Source organism: Sycon ciliatum, chromosome 5 (assembly GCF_964019385.1).
Source record: "Sycon ciliatum chromosome 5, ocSycCili1.1, whole genome shotgun sequence".
Classification (NCBI taxonomy): Eukaryota; Metazoa; Porifera; class Calcarea; order Leucosolenida; family Sycettidae; genus Sycon; species Sycon ciliatum.
The window spans coordinates 35,463,795-35,485,963 of NC_088647.1; the positions used below are offsets into that span (position 1 = coordinate 35,463,795).

Sequence of the window (22,169 nt, forward strand, 5' to 3'; positions counted from 1 at the left end):
AACCACTATCAGTCTATGTTGGGGCACCCTGCAATATGCTGTACTGTGCCAGTCTTTTTGACCTGGCCTAAAATACACTATAAAACTGTGTCATGTAAACAAGTAGAAAATAAGTAGAAAATACACAATAAAAATGTACCGGTGCACAAATAGAGAGTTGCGTTTGGTTGGGCATTTTCAGAATGTAAATGACAACCATTCTGGAATGGGAATCGGCAAGAAACACCTGACCAAACTAACGCGCCAGAATCAATTAGGAATCACTTGATATAACAATTCCATGATGTCGTTGTGGAACGGCGGCTGTCTTTTCTTTTACCCGACTCTAGTTTCCTTGAGAGAGTCATGGTACTTCTGAGTGCATGATTTGAGGCACTTGAACCTGTTGCTACATTGTTTGGCTCGTGGCAGCCATTATCATTTTTGATTCCGGAATGAGAATGCTCATTCCAGCATGTGAGGTGGAATGATCATTCTCCAAAAAGAATCATTCTCAGCGATTCCCATTCTGGAATCATGTGGAATGTGACCAACCTAACGCACTTTTTTGACCAACCAAACGGGCGAGAATGATTCCGAGTGATTCCAAGTGATTCCCATTTGGGAATGTGACCAACCAAACGTAACGGCTGCCCTTGTGTTGCAACTTTTTACTTGTTGCCTGATGATTGGCATGAAACTTGAATATCAAAAAGACGTGCTTGTTGCCATTGCCAGCCAATACTACAGTGAAACCTGTCTGAGACGACCGCTCAAGGGACCTTCAAAACGTGGTCTCTGTTACCAGGTGGTCTCCTTATCCAGGGTGATTTGACTGGAAATAGCATGCCTTGGTTCTGGTTTCAGTGGTCTTCTAGTACAGGTGGTCGCCTTGACAGGTTGTACTGTACCTGGATACCGGTCCAGTACTAGTACTACAGTCAACTTGGCTAATAACGACTGCGGATATAACGACAATTCGCGAATAACGGCAGAATTTCCATGCCCAGAGCAAAGTCCCATCCAACTGTGACACGTATAATGAGACTTCGGGTATAACGACACTTCGCGAATAAGGACACTTTTCTGATGCCCCGCCGAGTGTCGTTATAAGCGAAGTTGACTGTACAGTCATGTAGAAGCCAATCCCATCACAGCTCTCACCATGCAGAACACACCATCCAAGAGATCGTACATGCTCGCCTGGCTTGGTGAGCACACACACGCACACACGGCAACGATTTCTCCACGGTGCTGTTTTATAATTATTATGATGAACGATAAATATGTCAGAGGGCCGTGAGAAGAATACCCTGTTCTGCTTGGCCCGTCATAAATATGAATAGAATACGAATAGGCCTCTTTGTTGAAAATGACAACGAGAGCATGATAAAAAAAGTTCACTTCCCTTAAAAAAAGTGGACAGTGATATACTCCAGGAAGTGTGGATAATAATTAGGATAAATTCTGTTTTCTCAGATTAATAACAAGGAGCTTCAAAGCAGACGGCCGAGCCAGCAGCATTATAAATAAAAACCAAGGGGGAGGGGTACAAAAGAAGAGAGAGAGCAAGTACAAGACAGCGGGGAAACAACAACCCAGTGAAATTCAGCGAGGCAAAGGTGCAGCCATATATACAGTAGCGAAGCAAGACGGAATCTGCCAAGTTTCAATTGGCAGGTGCCACGATCACGGGCAAAACACCGCGTGTGATTCAGTGAGGCAAGGGTGCGGCCAACGAAGCAAGACAGTCTGACACTTTTCAATTAGCAAGCGCCACGCGAAGACTTTCAGGGGCACACCAGCGACATGGCATCGGCCTACACTACAGTGCCACAGCCCACCAGCGTACTAGCAATGGGTGCGGAAGCTGGCATGTCCTCGGTCTCAACTCTCAACAGACTTGTTGTAGCTAGACAGCGCAGCAGTGAGCTGCATGTGTGCGGCTCGGGGGCTGCGCCACTGCCACTCGCCAGCCTGCAGTGCAGTCTGTAAGTGTAAGCACCACCACCGTATCCGGCCAAAGCTCAGCTGGAGGTGATCTATGGACACGGTTTGCACGTCAAAGCAGACAAGAGACAACCTGCTCTCGGAACTACTAGTATGAGGCGTGCGAGCACACATACTCCTCCGAGCAAAGCAGAGCAGAGCAGAGCAGAGCGAGACTACTGGGCACAGACACCAGGGTCACCAGTGATGACACTCCACACACTAGACCTGGCTGTGTGTCTGGCTGCTGCGTGTCATCCGCACGTTTAAACTCCACCACCGCACTACACTTACGCCGTGCTCAGCAGTTGACGTGGTGTCGCGCAGCGTTGCACGGCACAGCACCCACAGCTCACAGCACGTGGCAAGCTGAGCAGGAGTGATGCTGGCGTCTGCGATTCGAGAAGCTAGATCTGGACTTCTGTACTTACTAGTGATTTCCTGCAGCAACACACATACACAGCAGAAACAATCCCAAGAAGCCGTGACCACCCTATCATGAAGTACTGGGAAGTATAAGCAGCACCAGACTTTAGAACAAGGTCAGTCTAGTCGTGCTCGGACAATCTGCATTTTGCTGTACTTGAAATAAGATAGAATACACACTGTATTTAAACATACAGTCCACTTCGCCTATAACCACACTCGGCGGCGGGGCATCAGAAAAGTGTCGTTATACCCGAAGTCTCATTATAATTATGTACTACAGTTAGGTGTGACTTTGCTCTGGGCATGGGAATTCTGTCGTTATTCGCGAATTGTCGTTATATCCGCTGTCGTTATTAGCGAAGTTGACTTTACACTACAACTTACACTGTATCATTGATGCTGGCTGTTTCAGCAATTTGAACCTGGCAATCGCCGGGGCAATCGCCGGCTAGTGATATTGTTGGCGTGCCGGCAAACGTCGGTGTATCTGGAACAACGTAGTCTATGCTGCCATTGAAGAGCAGACTGGGCTGAGATGACTGATCACTGTTCGTCAGGTTTACATTCTGCAAGTCGTCCGTGTGTGCACGCACAGACCCGATCCACAGAGAGTGCATACAGAACAGAGAACATACATGCATGCACATGCACACACACACACACAACACATACACACACAAAGCGCCACACACAGACATGTGCAGACACACACACGCACACATGAATCCAATAATCATAAGGCTGAGGAAGTCCAATAGCATCCACATGTATGCGCATAGTAGCACTGTATACTGGTACGTCCTATGTTTTCCACGAGATTTCGACTAAACCAGGCACTTTGTCAATGGCTAAAGCAAAATTTCGAATTGACCGGCACCACAGCCGGAGTAGCACACTTTCCGGACTACGCAAGTGGCTAAAGTGCCACAATTTTCATCCTAAACACACGAATCCTTACAAAAGAGGAATAACGAATCCGTAATTTGCCTCCGCATTTCTGAGCCATGCACAAAAAAATAAACCACCAGCAGTCCGCACCATGCAAGCACCAGCAGCACCGGCACCGCCACTACCACCGGCACCCACACCACAACAACCACCACCAGCACCCACACCACAACAACCACCACCAGCACCCTCACCACAACAACCACCACCAGCACCCACACCACAACAACCACCACCGGCACCCTCACCACAACAACCACCACCAGCACCCTCACCGGCACCACCAACAGCAGCAGTACAGAACACTCACCAAAGAAGCACCAGGGTCGGAATCAATCAACGCCGTTGCACTAGTGGAGCTTAACGCCCGTGCTGGCGAGTGCCCGTTCTCCTTGGGCGGTGAGCTGGGCTGTAAGAAAAGAGAGACCTTCGGGTCGATGGCATTGCCGCTGAATGTGTCGATCATCCTGCCACAGGTAGGGAGCAAAACACATGTGAGAAGACTCAATGAGAGGTGCCGTACATGCAATGAACAAACAATCAACACGGCGCTCCATTTCAACACGGTGTTTACACCAACAACAATTATGTTTCTTTTCTAGAAAAACTATGTCAATCAGGCCACTAGCTGGTATACATAGTAACATACATACGTACACACGTGCATAGACGGATGGACGGGCATATACACACACACGCACGCACGCACGCACACACACACACACGCACACACACACCTCAGACCTGCCCATCGCGGAAGCGATGATAGCGAACAGCTATGTTAGACATAGCAACTTGTGCTGGGATAACACCATTCAACAGCTTGCAAGGCTGATGAATTGACCGCCACTATTTTTAGCCTGGTATCCACCACACAGCTGATTGAAGTGACTTTTTTCTGGCCAGTGAATCCCTATTTTTCATTTTTCCATTTTTTTCTTTTTTTCTTTCTTTTTTCTACATACACACCACATCACATACTCCGGCATACACTGGCTGTTGGTAACCACCCAGAAGAATAAGAAAAGTCAGGAAGAGACCGAGAAAGAGAAGAAAGACGTGTGCGACCATAATCGCCGGGAATTGAACCCGCAACCTCTCGATTGGAAATCGACTGCACATACCACTGCACCATATGGCACACACACATACACACATACACACATACACACAAACACACACACACACACACACACACACACACACACACACGCAACTATCCCGCATCTTGCGGCACATAATATTCGCACGCCATCAGCAGCAACTAATTGTGCGCATTTGCATGATTGCATTGTCCCAGTAGTAGCGTAGAGCGAAGTATCAATTGAACATGTTGGAATCCGTTCAGATGCACAGATATCAAATGGATTTTAGGCGTGGGCATTGGGTGCTCACTTGCAATTTTACCTTACCATTCTTAGAGAGCTAACACTCCACTGTAACCACTTCAAAAGTGACTTCAACTTACAAAATCACACACCACTCAAAACAATCTCTTGACTACAAATTGCAAGAACGAAAGAATTCAATTTTCAAATTTTGAGCCAGGCCCATCTCCAGCACTTTCAAAAATCTCCTTTAAAAGTTGGCCATGTCAAATTAGGATATCAGGCTCAGCCATACCTGTACATTGGACGATAAGCACTGCAGGATATGCGCATGAAGTTCTTGCGCCAGCCTCGGTTGTACGGGTTTCGGTTGTATGAGAAGCGCCCACCAACCTATGGCAAGGACACAAGCAAACAAACGTCCACACAAACACATAGTGTCAAGCTTGTGCCACCACTGCACCAGTTCTCCCTTCATAGGGAAAAGAAAACAACAGAATTGAATTGATTCTCTTCTCTCTCTTCTCTCTCTCTCTCTCTCCTTCTCTCTCTCTCAACCAACGACAGGAGACATATTATGTTACTAGTACCAACAGATGCACACACGCTTACGCAGCACAGGGACCGCTTGCACACACACACACCACAATCACTCCAAATAGTGCAAATAGTACATTGTACTTACAAACTCATTGGTCGTCTGGCCTAGTACAATGAGATAGACGTGGAACATATTCAGTGACACCACCAACAAGAACAGGATGCCGGTAGTGCACGCCATGACTATTCTACGAGAGCCGGGCAAGTCAGGGAAAAACCATCTGTGGAGTTGTACTCGACACGAAATCTCCTCACATTTTTCTACACTCCAACCAATTCTGTATGTGTAGAATGATGTACTAGTACCAGTGGCTCTCTCTCTCTCTCTCTCTCTCTCTCTCTCTCTCTCTCTCTCTCTCTCTCTCTCTCTCTCTCTCTCTCTCTCTCTCTCTCTCTCTCTCTCTCTCTCTCTCTCTCTCTCTCTCTCTCTCTCTCTCTCTCTCTCTCTCTGTCTGTGTGCGTGTCTCCCTCTCCCCGTTCCTCTGCTTTCAAAACTCCATTGTGCTGTCCACGGTGTTACTAAAACAGACCTCGGGACTTGATTTCTAGGCACAGAGCATAACAAAAGCTATACATCGAGAATGCTGAACCTCCTCTTCCTAACCAGCAACACTCCAGTTCTAAATACTCTGAAGTAGGAAATCGTGCCAGCGTTCAGTTCAGAAGTAGACTACAGAGTATACACAGGTGGTAAGTTGATCCCCAACACCCGGGGCCTCGATACACCGGTTCAATATCAATATGATCAATAGCAGGCAAACCTCGGTTGTAAGTCGAGTACCCCCCCCCCCCCCCCCTTCTTTGCAGGAGACTACAGTAGCACAGTATTCAACACATTCATCACTACCCACACCGCATACTGCCTGGACAAGATACACATCATAGCAAGAGTACATAACCCCCAAGAGTGTGCAACTGCCTGCACAACATCTATGCTGTGCTGCGACGGCAGAACTTCACATCACGTGACATGGTTCAAAAGGTTATGCTGGCAAACAGTGCAAAGTGACCACAAGAGAGTTGTACCCAAAGCTGGGTTGCGTACAACCCTGTATCTATCATGCACAGAGTGCAAATAATGTGTACGGGTTCATCACGTGATGTGAAGTTCTGCCGTCGCAGACCCCATAGCTGGAGTTGCACACTCTTGGGGGTTATGTACTCTTGATCATACCCACATCGCATACTGCCTGAACAAGATACACATCATACCCACAGCGCATACTGCCTGGACAAGATACTAGTACAGGCCATACTCACACCAAACATTCCCTGGACAAGATGCACAGGTTAGCACACGAAGGTAAAGGCCAGGCCAAAAGTACACGTTCCGGCACACACATGCAAAGCAAGGATACGATCCAATGTACTGGGTCTTGTTGCTGGACGCTCCCTTGACTGCCACCAGTATGGAGAAGGCGCAGACGATGAGAATGAGAACGGATGCGGTGACCAGTAACAGAAAGAAGAAGCGGTAGTTCCCTGCACCAATGCAGTTGTCCAGCCACGGGCAATGGTGATCAAACTCCTACGGGCAATGTCAAATGGAACACACACACACACACACACACACACATAAGCACACACACATAAGCACACACACACACACACACACACACACACACACACACATATACACACATATACACGCACGCGCACAAGAACACAAGCACACACACAAAACAACAACTATTAGAGCCAAGTAAACTATGACAAGAGATCAAACAGAAAAGTATAGAACCATGGTGCGTGGGTTTGTCTGTCTGTTCACAGATAATGTGAAACGCCGAGCTGCTCTACATAGCTGCCCCCTCCCCCCCCCCCCCGTTTTCTGTCCGTTATCTGTGCCTGTGTGTGTCTGTCTCTCTCTGTCTGTCTGTTTCTCAGTCTCCCTCTTTTTCTCTCCCAGTCTCCCTCTCTTTCTCTCTCTCCCTCTCTTTCTCTCTCTCTCTCTCTCTCTCTCTCTCTCTCTCTCTCTCTCTCTCTCTCTCTCTCTCTCTCTCTCTTTCTCTGTCTGTCTGTCTCTGTCTCTCTGTGCTGTGTGTTCACAGATAGATATAATACGGATACTTGCAGATGGTAAGGGAAGTAGTCAGAGGCAAGCACAGGGCAGTGGAACAAGGCAAAACAGCACACAGGAAAGGAAAGAGAAAATAAAAATGAAACAGTGCCGCCTGCTCCTTACCTCCACACAGTTGTCACATTGCGAACAATGCGAGGCGCGCGGAGGTCGGTAGAAGTTGCATGTTCGACACCACTTGACCTTGACTACAATGTTGTCAATGGTGACATCCCGCTGCAGTGGATATTTGAAGTCGTCATCTAGATCGGACGGCGGTTGCTCTGCAAGACAATAGCCAAGGGAAGAAGACCAAACCAGATGGAACGCACTGCAGCACGCTAGCCATTCACAGTTAGGTCTCGCTCGGAACTTGACGAGCAAACAACAATCCCCGAGAATACCCCCCCCCCCCCCCCACACACACAGCCAGGATATAAATGATGTTGACGCAAAGCACACGGGAAATAAGGGCCATAACTGTGTACACGAGTAGAGAGTGCATGAGTGAAGTAGCCACATGTTGACTCAGCATGCCCTCTTCATTGCTAGTATAACGCTGTCGTGTCCCCACCGTCTGCTGACAGTGTACAGATTGGAAGAGAGGGCATACCGGTAGGTTATCTGAGCGCCAGTCATCACAACTCATCGAATACTGGTGTCAGAACCACTGGCCGCCTGGACAAACAGTGCTACGAGTCGTATATCAGCCGAAAAGGTCTCACTAGCCGCACCTCTTTTTCAATTGTCTGTGCAAATTTTGCATGCGATCCAATTCAGATTTCGGCACCACCAGCACCACACTCATCAAGGTTCAACTGTGTGAGAGGCAGCAATGGTAAACCATCGGAAACCACCTTTGCACATGCGCATAGGGCAGCACAACAAAAAAGGAATAACAAGATTTAAAGAGTAAATTCTCAACTGCACGAGGGACGGAACTCACGATGGCCGTTGGCACCTGGAATAACCCAGCTTCAGATCCAACCAAACTCCGCTAACATGCACCCACTAACACCTGGAATAACCCAGCTTCAGATCCAACCAAACTCCGCCATACACTCATTTTACTTGGCACACAGTGATAAGATGAGTTCTTACCTTTGGGAAGGGTGCCAGGGTTGGAAAATCTAGTCAGAAGTAGCAGCACAATTGTTGCGGCCTGCAGAATTGGTACAATGACAATCCCCACTAGAGCACCATGCCGCGCCAGGTAAGGGCCGCTGTAATGAGAGAGAGAGAGAGAGAGAGAGAGAGAGAGAGAGAGAGAGAGAGAGAGAGAGAAATTCTCATGTAAAACAGCCATAGTGATACGGGTTTTTCCCCGAAGTATTTAAAGGGGAAGTTAAGCCTAAATCAAATTTTCACCAGTTGTAGTCTTCGGGGTGCCGAGTCGAATGGTCTTGGTCCGAGGAAGCTGAGACGCTCCCTTCCTCCTTTGTTCCCAATCGAACTCGCGCACTTCCACCGAAACTGAGTGACTGTGCCCTACTAGATGGGGATTTGTATGTAAAATCTCACTAAAAGTGCCATTTCGTTCTTATAAAAGCACGGATGACCGCGATTGGGCCATATGTTGTAGTCTTTTGGACGCTGAGTCGACTGGTTTTGGTCCGAAAAGGCTGCGATGCAGCGTTCGGCCCTTATTCCCAATCGAACATGGTTGAACAAGCGGTCACGTGCTCCTGCGTACACCAGTCACCTAGTCACCACGCCAGCAGGCGACAAATTTCACACCAAGGTTCAACTCAAAGGTGCAAAGGTTCAACTCGACTGACAGAAACTTGCCCAAACATGCTGTAAGTTGAAGCCTGCAGGCACGGTGACCAGGTGACTGGTGTACGCACGAGCACGTGACCGCTTGTCCAGCCATGTTCGATTGGGAATAAGGGCCGAACGCTACATTGCAGCCTCTTCGGACCAAAACTAGTCGATTCAGCGTCCAAAAGACTACAACATATGGGCCAATCGCGGTTATCCGTGCTTTTATAAGAACAACACGGCGCTTTTAGTGAGATTGTGCAAAAAAAATCTTCATCTAGTAGGGCGCAGTCACCCAGTTTCGGTGGAAGTGCGCGAGTTCGATTGGGAATAAAGAAGGGAGCGTCTCAGCTTCCTCGGACCAAGACCATTCGACTCAGCACCCCGAAGACTACAACTGGTGAAAAATTGATTTTAGGCTTAACTTCCCCTTTAACAAGAGCATTAGCCAGGCCAATGCAAACACATTTAGAGAGAGAGAGAGAGAGAGAGAGAGAGAGAGAGAGAGAGAGCGAGAGAGAGCGAGCGTGAGAGAGAGCGAGCGTGTGAGTGAGAGTGAGAGAGAGACAGAGAAGGGGGGGGGGGGGGGGGACACGACGACCGACGACACTCCAGGCGTGTCAATTGGCGAAAGTGCTCAGTAGTTCATTTAGCTGTGTAGGGCAGACTTTCAGTTTTCGTCGAAACCAGCGTAGGCACACACCCACAGCAGTGCAATCACAAAACAGATCAAAGCGTAACCAGACAAAACGTCATTTCCACTGCATAGGACTGATAGAGTGAATTAAGCACAAGACAAACATAATTATAAAATTTAGATGCTGTGCTGGAAGGCAGGGAGCTGAGTGGTAGCCACACAGACAGAAATGGACAAAAACAACGCTGCGCACAGAGGGCAACGCACAGCAGAGCATGATGCACTGGGCGGGTCAACGGCCTCCACGGGCCCACACATGCGGGGCAGCCAGAACTAGTGTTGCAGGGCAAGCGGTGCCACCACAGCATTCTCTCCCATGAGCTCAAACATTTCTCCACATACCGTGATTTCAAGCTGCCGCCAAAACTCACACTTGCGAAGCGCCAGCGGTGGACTCACAAGGTACCATATTTGGAGGTATAATGCCGCAGGAAGAGTCCTATGGGCAGTGTAATAATAGTAGTGGTGTAACACGTGATGGAGAATTTCTAGGGGCAAGTTCTGATGAAGCAGCTGGCATCGTGCCACCCGGGCGCTCTCCATCATGAGCGATGGTACGAACTGAAAAACCTCACGCACCCGTAGCAGCTCCGGCGAAATGAAAGCCAGCGAGGGGGTGCCCAACGCCGCTGCGATATCGGAGCGGATAACAGCAAGTGGCGTACCGCTGTAGCACCCCAGCCACAGCCGAGTGCGCAGATGCTGCTCGAGCACTTCCGGTGGGTTGGACAACAGCTGATGAACCGTGATTAAAATCAGGTCAGAGAAATGAAACTTGACCATGGCACCCAGCAATGTCAGGCAAAATAGGTTTGCCGTTGTCAGCCTGACGTGATAACGGTTCGTAGTGCCGGGGACCTGGAACGGTGGATTTACTTCATAATGAAGAATATCCTGTATTACGACCCGACCGTCCACGGCAACAATCAAGTAGGCCCCAAAAGGCCTACTGAGAGCAGGTCTCAGAGCACCATTGGGATTGCCCAACAGTAGTCGGCGCAGCATCTTCAAATAGCACGAGTGGGGATGCCACACATAGTACCAGCACATGGCCACTAGCGAGGACACCATTCTCCGAGTAGCCCGCCCCACCGACACATTGGACGTGTCCACACAGACATGATGCCAGATACATGATACTACCGGGCCCTCGTTGGCCAGCCACACAGACCAGAGCACTTGAAAGCTGTGCGGTGGCAGCGCATCAAAACCATAGCAGTGCGCGCGTCCTCCGCCAAGCGACGGGATGAGAAAGTCCGCAGTCGCACACGCATTTACTGGGTCCCAGGTGACCCTGCTTACTACACCACCATGCTGAGTGGCGACATTCTGCAAGGCTAGCAATAGCCTGAGCAGACCAGACGGGAGAGAGTCAGCTAGAAGAACTGGACATTGCCTATTGGCAAGAGAAAGCTGCTGGCAAGCCATTGAACAACCACAAGACGAGAGGACTGACGATGATCGGTACACTGTACAGCTGGCACGCCGATACGTGCATACGAGACAAGGGGATGAGAAGAAAGAAGCCATTATATACACCGGCCTCAGTATTACTAACAGCAACAGCACCAGTGTCAGCGCTAGAGAGATGGTCTGGTCGTGTTCAACCCCCACAATTCGCGCTAGCAACTCCAGCAAAAGCTGGCACCATGTGCATGTATCACCGTTTGAGGCGTCATCTCAGTACAGGTCACATGACTACATACGCCCGTGAATACTTCACCACATAGTTGAAACAAGTAAAGCGTGATGTTGCGCAACGCACAGAACTCCGAGGGACCTGGCGCCACCATGCACCTACCATGCAGCCCGCTGTCAAGTCAAGGCCAGCACAGTTAGTGCTAGGACGGAGTAGGCAGTAAACTCAGCAAAAACGCGGTGCAAGTAACACAGGCTGACAGCGCTGCACGCTGTCGCAAGGTAGCAACTGGAGCATGCCCGAGTTAAGTCACCACCGAATGCAGTACACCAGCAAGTGATCACGAGGCAATTCGCGCCACTGCTCACGCCCATACGTGCGAGAACACACACGTACACACTCGCACACGTCTCAACAATATACAATTCACACCGAATTGTGCCGTCGGAAAGCGCCAGGACACAGCAGTGCAAGGGCCACCTTCAAGTAAAGTAGCACCTGGCAGTATTGGCGGTATAACATACACGTATAAGGTAGGGTACACATGGATGCAGCTAACAAGTCCCCCCCCCCCCCCCTCGGGCATTGGTTGCGAGATTAACCACCTTACCCTTGCTGTTAGGTGCTGTATCTGCCACCCTGGTATCACAGGCATGGTGGTGGTGGCCTGGCACAATTCAAACTTCCTAAGCTGGTTGTGTTTCTCAGCACAGACGTTATGATGGCTCCTGGCCGAAAAATTGACTGAGATATTGTAATTTGCAGCCATAGTGATACGTGTTTTTCCCCGAAGTATAGGGGAAGTTAAGCCTAAAATCAAATTTTCACCATTTGTAGTCTTCGGGGTGCTGAGTCGAATGGTCTTGGTCCGAGGAAGCTGAGACGCTCCCTTCCTCCTTTATTCCCAATGGAACCCGCTTACTTCCACCGAAACTGAGTGACTGCGCCTTACTAGATGGGGATTTGTTTGCAAAATCTCACTAAAAGTGACATTTCGTTCTTATAAAAGCACGGATGACCGCGATTGGCCCATATGTTGTAGTCTTTTGGACGCTCTGTCAACTGGTTTTGGTCCGAAAAGGCTGCGATGCAGCGTTCGGCCCTTATTCCCAATCGAACATGGTTGAACAAGCGGTCACGTGCTCCTGCGTACATCAGTCACCTAGTCACCACGCCAGCAGGCGACAAATTTCACACCAAGGTTCAACTCAAAGGTGCAGAGGTTCAACTCGAGTGACAGAAACTCACCCAAACATGCTGTAAGTTGTAGCCTGCAGGCACGGTGACCAGGTGACTGGTGTACGCACGAGCACGTGACCGCTTGTCCAACCATGTTCGATTGGGAATAAGGGCCGAACGCTACATTGCAGCCTCTTCGGACCAAAACTAGTCGATTCAGCGTCCAAAAGACTACAACATATGGGCCAATCGCGGTCATCCGTGCTTTTATAAGAACGACACAGCGCTTTTAGTGAGATTTTGCATACAAATCCCCATCGAGTAGGGCGCAGTCACCCAGTTTCGGTGGAAGTGCGCGAGTTCGATTGGGAATAAAGAAGGAAGGGAGCGTTTCAGCTTCCTCAGACCAAGACCATTCGACTCAGCACCCCGAAGATTACAACTGGTGAAAATTTGATTTTAGGCTTAACTTCCCCTTTAACAAGAGCATTAGCCAGGCCAATGCAAACACATTGGAGAGAGAGAGAGAGAGAGAGAGAGAGAGAGAGAGAGAGAGAGAGAGAGAGAGAGAGAGAGAGAGAGAGAGAGAGAGAGAGAGAGAGAGAGAGAGAGAGAGAGAGAGAGAGAGAGAGAGAGAGAGAGAGAGAGAGAGAGCATGTGAGTGAGAGTGAGAAAGGGACAGAGAAGGGGGGGGGGACACGACGACCGATGACACTCCAGGCGTGTCAATTGGCGAAAGTGCTCAGTAGTTCATTTAGCTGTGCGGGGCAGACTTTCAGTTTTCATCAAAACCAGCGTAGGCACACATCCACAGCAGTGGAAGCACAAAACAGATCAAAGCGTAACCAGACAAAACGTCATTTCCACTGCATAGGACTGGTAGAGTGAATTAAGCACAAGACAAACATAATTATAAAATTTAGATGCTGTGCTGGAAGGCAGGGAGCTGAGTGGTAGCCACACAGACAGAAATGGACAAAAACAACGCTGCGCACAGAGGGCAACGCACAGCAGAGCATGATGCACTGGGCGGGTCAACGGCCTCCACGGGCCCACACATGCGGGGCAGCCAGAACTAGTGTTGCAGGGCAAGCGGTGCCACCACAGCATTCTCTCCCATGAGCTCAAACATTTCTCCACATACTTGTACTTCAAGCTGCTGCCACAACTCACACTCGCGAAGCGCCAGCGGTGGACTCACAAGGTACCATATTTGGAGGTATAATGCCGCAGGAAGAGTCCTATAGGCAGTGTAATAATAGTAGTGGTGTAACACGTGATGGAGAATTTCTAGGGGCCAGTTCTGATGAAGCAGCTGGCATCGTGCCACCCGGGCGCTCTCCATCATGAGCGTTGGTACGAACTGAAAAACCTCACGCACCCGTAGCAGCTCCGGCGAAATGAAATCCAGCGAGGGGGTGCCCAACGCCGCTGCGATATCGGAGCGGATAACAGCAAGTGGCGTACCGCTGTAGCACCCCAGCCACAGCCGAGTGCGCAGATGCTGCTCGAGCACTTCCGGTGGGTTGGACGACAGCTGATGCACCGTGGTTAAAATCAGGTCAGAGAAATGAAACTTGACCACGGCACCCAGCAATGTCAGGCAAAATAGGTTTGCCGTTGTCAGCCTGACGTGATAACGGTTCGTAGTGCCGGGGATCTGGAACGGTGGATTTACTTCATAATGAAGAATATCCTGTATTACGACCCGACCGTCCACGGCAACAATCAAGTAGGCCCCAAAAGGCCTACTGAGAGCAGGTCTCCGAGCACCATTGGGATTGCCCAACAGTAGTCGGCGCAGCATCTTCAAGTAGCACGACTGGGGATGCCACACATAGTACCAGCACATGGCCACTAGCGAGGACACCATTCTCCGAGTAGCCCGCCCCACCGACACATTGGACGTGTCCACACAGACATGATGCCAGATACATGATACTAGCGGGCCCTCGTTGGCCAGCCACACAGACCAGAGCACTTGAAAGCTGTGCGGTGGCAGCGCATCAAAACCATAGCAGTGCGCGCATCCTCCGCCAAGCGACGGGATGAGAAAGTCAGCAGTCGCACACCCATTCACTGGGTCCCAGGTGACCCTGCTTACTACACCACCATGCTGAGTGGCGACATTCTGCAAGGCTAGCAATAGCCTGAGCAGACCAGACGGGAGAGAGTCAGTTAGAAGAACTGGACATTGCCTATTGGCAAGAGAAAGCTGCTGGCAAGCCATTGAACAACCACAAGACGAGAGGACTGACGATGATCGGTACACTGTACAGCTGGCACGCCGATACGTGCATACTAGACAAGGGGATGAGAAGAAAGAAGCCACTATATACACCGGCCTCAGCATTACTAACAGCAGCAGCACCAGTGTCAGCGCTAGAGCGATGGTCTGGTCGTGTTCAACCCCCACAATTCGCGCTAGCAACTCCAGCAAAAGCTGGCACCATTTGCATGTATCACCGTTTGAGGCGTCATCTCAGTACAGGTCACATGACTACATACGCCCGTGAATACTTCACCACATAGTTGAAACAAGTAAAGCGTGATGTTGCGCAACGCACAGAACTCCGAGGGGACCTGGCGCCACCATGCACCTACCATGCAGCCCGCTGTAAAGTCAAGGCTAGCACAGCTAGCGCCAGGACGGAGTAGGCAGTAAACTCAGCAAAAACGCGGTGCAATTAACACAAAGCTGACAGCGCTGCACGCTGCCGTAAGGTAGCCACGGGAGCATGCCCGAGTACAGTCACCACCGAGTGCAGTGCACCAGCAAGTGATCACGGGGCAATTCGCGCCACTGCTCACGCTCATACGTGCGAGAACACACACGTACACACGTCTCAACAATATACAATTCACACCGAATTGTGGCGTCGGAAAGCGCCAGGACACAGCAGTGCAAGGGCCACCTTTAAGTAAAGTAGCACCTGGCAGTATTGGCGGTATAACATACACGTATAAAATAGGGTACACATGGATGCAGCTAACAAGTCCCCCCCCCCCCCCCTCGGGCATTGGTTGCGAGATTAACCACCTTACCCTTGCTGTTAGGTGCTGTACCTGCCACCCTGGTATCACAGGCATGGTGGTGGTGGCCTGGCACAATTCAAACTTCCTAAGCTGGTTGTGTTTCTCAGCACAGACGTGATGATGGCTCCTGGCCGAAAAATTGACTGAGATATTGTAATTTGCAGCCATAGTGATACGTGTTTTTCCCCGAAGTATAGGGGAAGTTAAGCCTAAAATCAAATTTTCACCAGTTGTAGTCTTCGGGGTGCTGAGTCGAATGGTCTTGGTCCGAGGAAGCTGAGACGCTCCCTTCCTCCTTTGTTCCCAATGGAACCCGCTTACTTCCACCGAAACTGAGTGACTGCACCTTACTAGATGGGGATTTGTTTGCAAAATCTCACTAAAAGTGACATTTCGTTCTTATAAAAGCACGGATGACCGCGATTGGCCCATATGTTGTAGTCTTTTGGACGCTGAGTCAACTGGTTTTGGTCCGAAAAGGCTGCGATGCAGCGTTCGGCCCTTATTCCCAATCGAACATGGTTGAACAAGCGGTCACGTGCTCCTGCGTACATCAGTCACCTAGTCACCACGCCAGCAGGCGACAAATTTCACACCAAGGTTCAACTACAAAGGTGCAGAGGTTCAACTCGAGTGACAGAAACTCACCCAAACATGCTGTAAGTTGTAGCCTGCAGGCACAGTGACCAGGTGACTGGTGTACGCACGAGCACGTGACCGCTTGTCCAACCATGTTCGATTGGGAATAAGGGCCGAACGCTACATTGCAGCCTCTTCGGACCAAAACTAGTCGATTCAGCGTCCAAAAGACTACAACATATGGGCCAATCGCGGTCATCCGTGCTTTTATAAGAACGACACGGCGCTTTTAGTGAGATTTTACATACAAATCCCCATCTAGTAGGGCACAGTCACTCAGTTTCGGTGGAAGTGCGCGAGTTCGATTGGGAATAAAGAAGGAAGGGAGCGTTTCAGCGTCCTCGGACCAAGACCATTCGACTCAGCACCCCGAAGATTACAACTGGTGAAAATTTGATTTTAGGCTTAACTTCCCCTTTAACAAGAGCATTAGGCAGGCCAATGCAAACACATTGGAGAGAGAGAGAGAGAGAGAGAGAGAGAGAGAGAGAGAGAGAGAGAGAGAGAGAGAGAGAGAGAGAGAGAGAGAGAGAGAGAGAGAGAGAGAGAGAGAGAGAGAGAGAGAGAGAGAGAGAGAGAGAGAGAGAGAGAGAGAGAGAGAGAGAGAGAGAGAGAGAGCATGTGAGTGAGAGTGAAAAGGGACAGAGAAGGGGGGGGGGGGGACACGACGACCGATGACACTCCAGGCGTGTCAATTGGCGAAAGTGCTCAGTAGTTCATTTAGCTGTGCGGGGCAGACTTTCAGTTTTCATCAAAACAAGCGTAGGCACACATCCACAGCAGTGGAATCACAAAACAGATCAAAGCGTAACCAGACAAAACGTCATTTCCACTGCATAGGACTGGTAGAGTGAATTAAGCACAAGACAAACATAATAAAAAATTTAGATGCTGTGCTGGAAGGCAGGGAGCTGAGTGGTAGCCACACAGACAGAAATGGACAAAAACAATGCTGCGCACAGAGGGCAACGCACAGCAGAGCATGATGCACTGGGCGGGTCAACGGCCTCCACGGGCCCACACATGCGGGGCAGCCAGAACTAGTGTTGCAGGGCAAGCGGTGCCACCACAGCATTCTCTCCCATGAGCTCAAACATTTCTCGACATACCGTGATTTCAAGCTGACGCCAAAACTCACACTTGCGAAGCGCCAGCGGTGGACTCACAAGGTACCATATTTGGAGGTATAATGCCGCAGGAAGAGTCCTATGGGCAGTGTAATAATAGTAGTGGTGTAACACGTGATGGAGAATTTCTAGGGGCAAGTTCTGATGAAGTAGCTGGCATCGTGCCACCCGGGCGCTCTCCATCATGAGCGATGGTACGAACTGAAAAACCTCACGCACCCGTAGCAGCTCCGGCGAAATGAAATCCAGCGAGGGGGTGCCCAATGCCGCTGCGATATCGGAGCGGATAACAGCAAGTGGCGTACCGCTGTAGCACCCCAGCCACAGCCGAGTGCGCAGATGCTGCTCGAGCACTTCCGGTGGGTTGGACGACAGCTGATGCACCGTGGTTAAAATCAGGTCAGAGAAATGAAACTTGACCACGGCACCCAGCAATGTCAGGCAAAACAGGTTTGTCGTTGTCAGCCTGACGTGATAACGGTTTGTAGTGCCGGGGACCGGGAACGGTGGATTTAGTTGGTAATGCAGAATATCCTGTATTTGGACCCGACCGTCCACGGCAACAATCAAGTAGGCCCGAAAAGGCCTACTGAGAGCAAGTCTCCGAGCACCATTGGGATTGCCCAACAGTAGTCGGCGCAGCATCTTCAGGTAGCACGAGTGGGGATGCCACACATAGTACCAGCACCTTGCCACAAGCGAGGACACCATTCTCCGAGTAGCCCGCCCCACCGACACATTGGACGTGTCCACACAGACATGATGCCAGATACATGATACTAGCGGGCCCTCGTTGGCCAGCCACACAGACCAGAGCACTTGAAAGCTGTGCGGTGGTAGCGCATCAAAACCATAGCAGTGCGCGCGTCCTCCGCCAAGCGACGGGATGAGAAAGTCCGTAGTCGCACACGCATTCACTGGGTCCCAGGTGACCCTGCTTACTACACCACCATGCTGAGTGGCGACATTCTGCAAGGCTAGCAATAGCCTGAGCAGACCAGACGGGGGGGAGTCAGCTAGAACTGGACATTGCCTATTGGCAAGAGAAAGCTGCTGGCAAGCCATTGAACAACCACAAGACGAGAGGACTGACGATGATCGGTACACTGTACAGCTGGCACGCCGATACGTGCATACGAGACAAGGGGATGAGAAGAAAGAAGCCATTATATACACCGGCCTCAGCATTACTAACAGCAGCAGCACCAGTGTCAGCGCTAGAGCGATGGTCTGGTCGTGTTGAACTCCTACAATTCGCGCCAGCAAGTCCAGCAAAAGCTGGCACCATTTGCATGTATCACCGTTTGAGGCGTCATCTCAGTACAGGTCACATTACTACATACGCCTGTGAATACTTCACCACATACTTGAAACAAGTTAAGTGTGACGTTGCGCAACGCACAGAACTCCGAGGGGACCTGGTGGCACCATGCACCTACCATGCAGCCCGCTGTAAAGTCAAGGCCAGCACAGCTAGCGCCAGGACTGAGTAGGCTGTAAACTCAGCAAAAACGCGGTGTAAGTTACACAGGCTGACAGCGCTGCACGCTGTCGCAAGGTAGCCACGGGAGCATGCCTGAGTACAGTCACCACCGAGTGCAGTACACCAGCAAGTGATCACGGGGCAATTCGCGCCACTGCTCACGCTCATACGTGCGAGAACACACACGTACACACTCGCACACGTCTCGACAATATACAATTCACACCGAATTGTGACGTCGGAAAGCGCCAGGACACAGCAGTGCAAGGGGCACCTTCAAGTAAGGTACATGTAGCACCTGGCAGTATAACTTATAAGGTAGGGTACACATGGATGCAGCTAACAAGGTCCCCCCCCCCCCCTCGGGCATTGGTTGCGAGATTTACCACCTCACCCTTGCTGTTAGGCGCTGCATCTGCCACCCTGGTATCACAGGCATGGTGGTGGCCTGGCACAAGCGAAACTTCCTAAGCTGGTTGTGTTTCTCAACACAAACGTGATGATGGCTCCTGACCGAAAATTTGACTGAGATACAGGTGGAATCCTGATAATTCGAACATACCGCTTAATTAGAAGTTTTTCCAGGACCGATTTCTATCAATACGAGCCCCGCATAAAATTTTCTGATGATTCGAACCTCGAACTGGATATGTCCGGTTGATTCGAAGTCCCACAGATTCCACTTACATAGAAAATGTGTGGGATTTGTGCTGATAATTCGAAGTTAGCAAAGTGTAATTCGAAGTTCACTGTACATTGTACTGGTCAGTTCAGTTTGCATGAGCAGACTGTGCCGGTCAGTTCAGTATCCGCGAAATCTGTGTCTAAGGTCCATAGCGCAACTCTGCGCGACCATGAGAGCATTTTGACATACATATTGTGTTGTGGGCTCATGTTTGGATAATTAGAATGTCCGGATAATTAGAAGTTTTTTCCTGGCATTTTGAGGTTCGAATTATCAGGATTCCACCTGTATTGTAATTTGCAGCGAAGAGACCACTTGATTAGAGGATGGTGTGTGTAGGGTTTTTCATGTACCCTCGTTTAGACAGAAAAAACAAATTTTGAACTACCGTCTGCTCTGCATGTAAGTGAGGCCATCCGTTTATTTCCAATTAAATAATTATTATGTTTGCTACTAAGTGGAATGGGTTGTACGGAGCAAGGCAAAGAATGCAATGTTCGCGAGTACGTGACGGGCAATCAGCCGAGTCCACACCATGCATTACACAAACACGCACATAACATGCGTGCCAAGCAGGTCGACGATGGATAAGGTTGAGAAAACAGAAACAGTTCAAGCTACACGACCATGAGGGTACTAACCAAAACACGTAGAATAGGATCGGCAGTGCAATCAGCAAGACGAATGCGAGCAGGAACGGAAGCCTGTCAATGGATTTCCAGTCCTTACACTTCGCCATTGCTAATTGGTGGTTACAGAACGCATTCTCAGTACGCGGATAGAGAGATTCTAGGTTTGTCTTTGACTACAGTAACTCCTTCCTCTACAATTGAGCCAGAATAATTGAATACTATTTTCTAGTAAAATTTGACGCGCAAACCGCATTCAAGTATTCACTATCTGAATCATCACTCAGTGATCATCGCGCTGAGCCACACACTGACACAGTTAAAAAACAATCATGCAGCAAATGCACTTCGGTAGGTGTCTTCCCAGTCTTTCTCTTTTCTTGCCTCGATCGGCTACAGCTTGCCTGCTGTAGAGATTAAAATAATTGATTGTATGATACATCTGATCTTTCTGCATTTGGCAATCTTGTCCTTTTCTTGACTTGACCTACTAGTACTAGTATTTTTGTACTGAAGTTTTGTACGAGCGTCGTACTGTCGTATCCTTTCCCAACGCTTTTAGTGTTTTCGTACCGATTCGTACCAAATCGGGAACACAGATAAGGGCTACAAATAATTAATTGCAAAGTACAGTCATTGTATTTGTACACTGTATGTAGTACGAGCTGGAGTACCGGACCAGCTAGGCTTTAATTATTAGACTGGAGTCGAGTCCAGCGGCTCCGGACTCCAGCTCCAGTTTCACTGCATCTATGATCTACTGCAAGCATGGCCATGGCCATTCTTCTTCGCGAGCTTCATGGAAACTGAAAATCATGGAAATCATCGGACACTGCAATGTCGTGTTTGTTGGCAGTCGAAGAACGGACCGGTACGCGGTGTCACGTATTTACTGTCATTATGTCTATGGTCAAGGGAGTGACTGGGCACACCCCTGGCACGTCAATAGTATTAGTAGGCTACACTTTCCCCTAAAAATATTCGGTATTAAACAATCAGTATAATTATAAGCTAGAATAGTAGATAGTATGTGCCCTAGCATAAACATTTTAGTTGTGCAGATTGTAGGAGCAGGCACTTCATAATAATTACGGCGGTTTGATGGTCCTTTTCCATTCTCTCAACCTATGAATGGTTGATGGTAACCAGGGAGTAGTACATTATTATTGTACTACTCCCTGAATGGCCTGATGGTAACTGTGCACTTGTATTCAAAGCGGCACACTTCAAGGCTCCATAATTTGGAACAGAACACAGCACTTCTTATCTAACTTCTTGATTTTTTAAAGAAACTACTCACTAGCTGCTGGCGAGGTTAGATTATTTATTTATTAAAAATTTATTCTTGTTTTACTAGGGAATTAATTCCCAACAGGCGGCGACGCCTTTTTACAGGTAGTAGTAGTAGTAGCAGCAGCAGCAGCAGCAGCAGCAGTAGTAGAATTTATTATTTTGATAGGGTCACCCTAGGAACAGTCATTTTGATAGATGCGCGAAATTCAGCTGGTGACCAAGGCGTACATAGCCTGTGACTCAGGGGGACATCCACTCTCTTGCAGCTCACTGAGCTGATCCCTTTTCAAGTTAGTAACTATTTCAAAGTTGCCCGGCGTGGTGGAAACTAGCACGGTTACTTCCCACAACACCACCAGGCACAACCATCAGCTCTAGCATCAGGATGTCACTGGAGCTCAATAACTTACTTCCCTGGGTTTGGGAGGTCACTGGCTGATGTCGCCCTCAGTGACGCATCCTTAGAGACCTACCGTGCGTATCACCCTCGGGCTATATAGCTATGCCCTGATTACATGAACAAAAACATTAAAGGGGAAGTTAAGGCAAAAATTACGGTTGTAGTCTTCGGGGTGCTGAGTCGAATGGTCTTGGTCCGAGAAAGCTGAGACGCTCCCTTCCTACTTGAATCCCAATCGAACTCGCGCACTTCCACCGAAACTGGGTGAC

The 22,169-nt window shown here is 49.4% G+C and overlaps 1 protein-coding gene across 1 annotated transcript; it reads right to left on the reverse strand.

Annotated features, from left to right (window-relative positions):
- Window positions 1–1,218: 1,218 nt before the first annotated feature.
- LOC135818490 (palmitoyltransferase ZDHHC8B-like) lies at window positions 1,219–20,631 on the reverse strand. Its single transcript, XM_065331876.1, has 9 exons — window positions 20,220–20,631; window positions 8,434–8,555; window positions 7,459–7,616; window positions 6,632–6,801; window positions 5,359–5,461; window positions 4,969–5,066; window positions 3,656–3,812; window positions 2,782–2,963; window positions 1,219–2,409 (listed from the first exon to the last, which is right to left on the reverse strand). The coding sequence occupies exons 1-9, from the start codon at window positions 20,315–20,317 to the stop codon at window positions 2,376–2,378; spliced, it is 1,122 nt and encodes a 373-aa protein (XP_065187948.1). The 5' UTR covers window positions 20,318–20,631; the 3' UTR covers window positions 1,219–2,375.
- Between the last annotated feature and the right edge of the window lie 1,538 nt (window positions 20,632–22,169).

What these genes read in the sequence shown, in the direction of transcription:
- LOC135818490 (XM_065331876.1), bottom strand. Translation starts at nt 20,317, where the DNA reads ATGGCGAAGTGTAAGGACTGGAAATCCATTGACAGGCTTCCGTTCCTG. An exon ending in ATCCTATTCTACGTGTTTTG is followed by an intron (nt 8,556 to 20,219) that starts GTTAGTACCCTC and finishes CTCTCATTACAG; the next exon opens with CGGCCCTTACCTGGCGCGGC. An exon ending in AATGTGACAACTGTGTGGAG is followed by an intron (nt 6,802 to 7,458) that starts GTAAGGAGCAGG and finishes CATTGCCCGTAG; the next exon opens with GAGTTTGATCACCATTGCCC.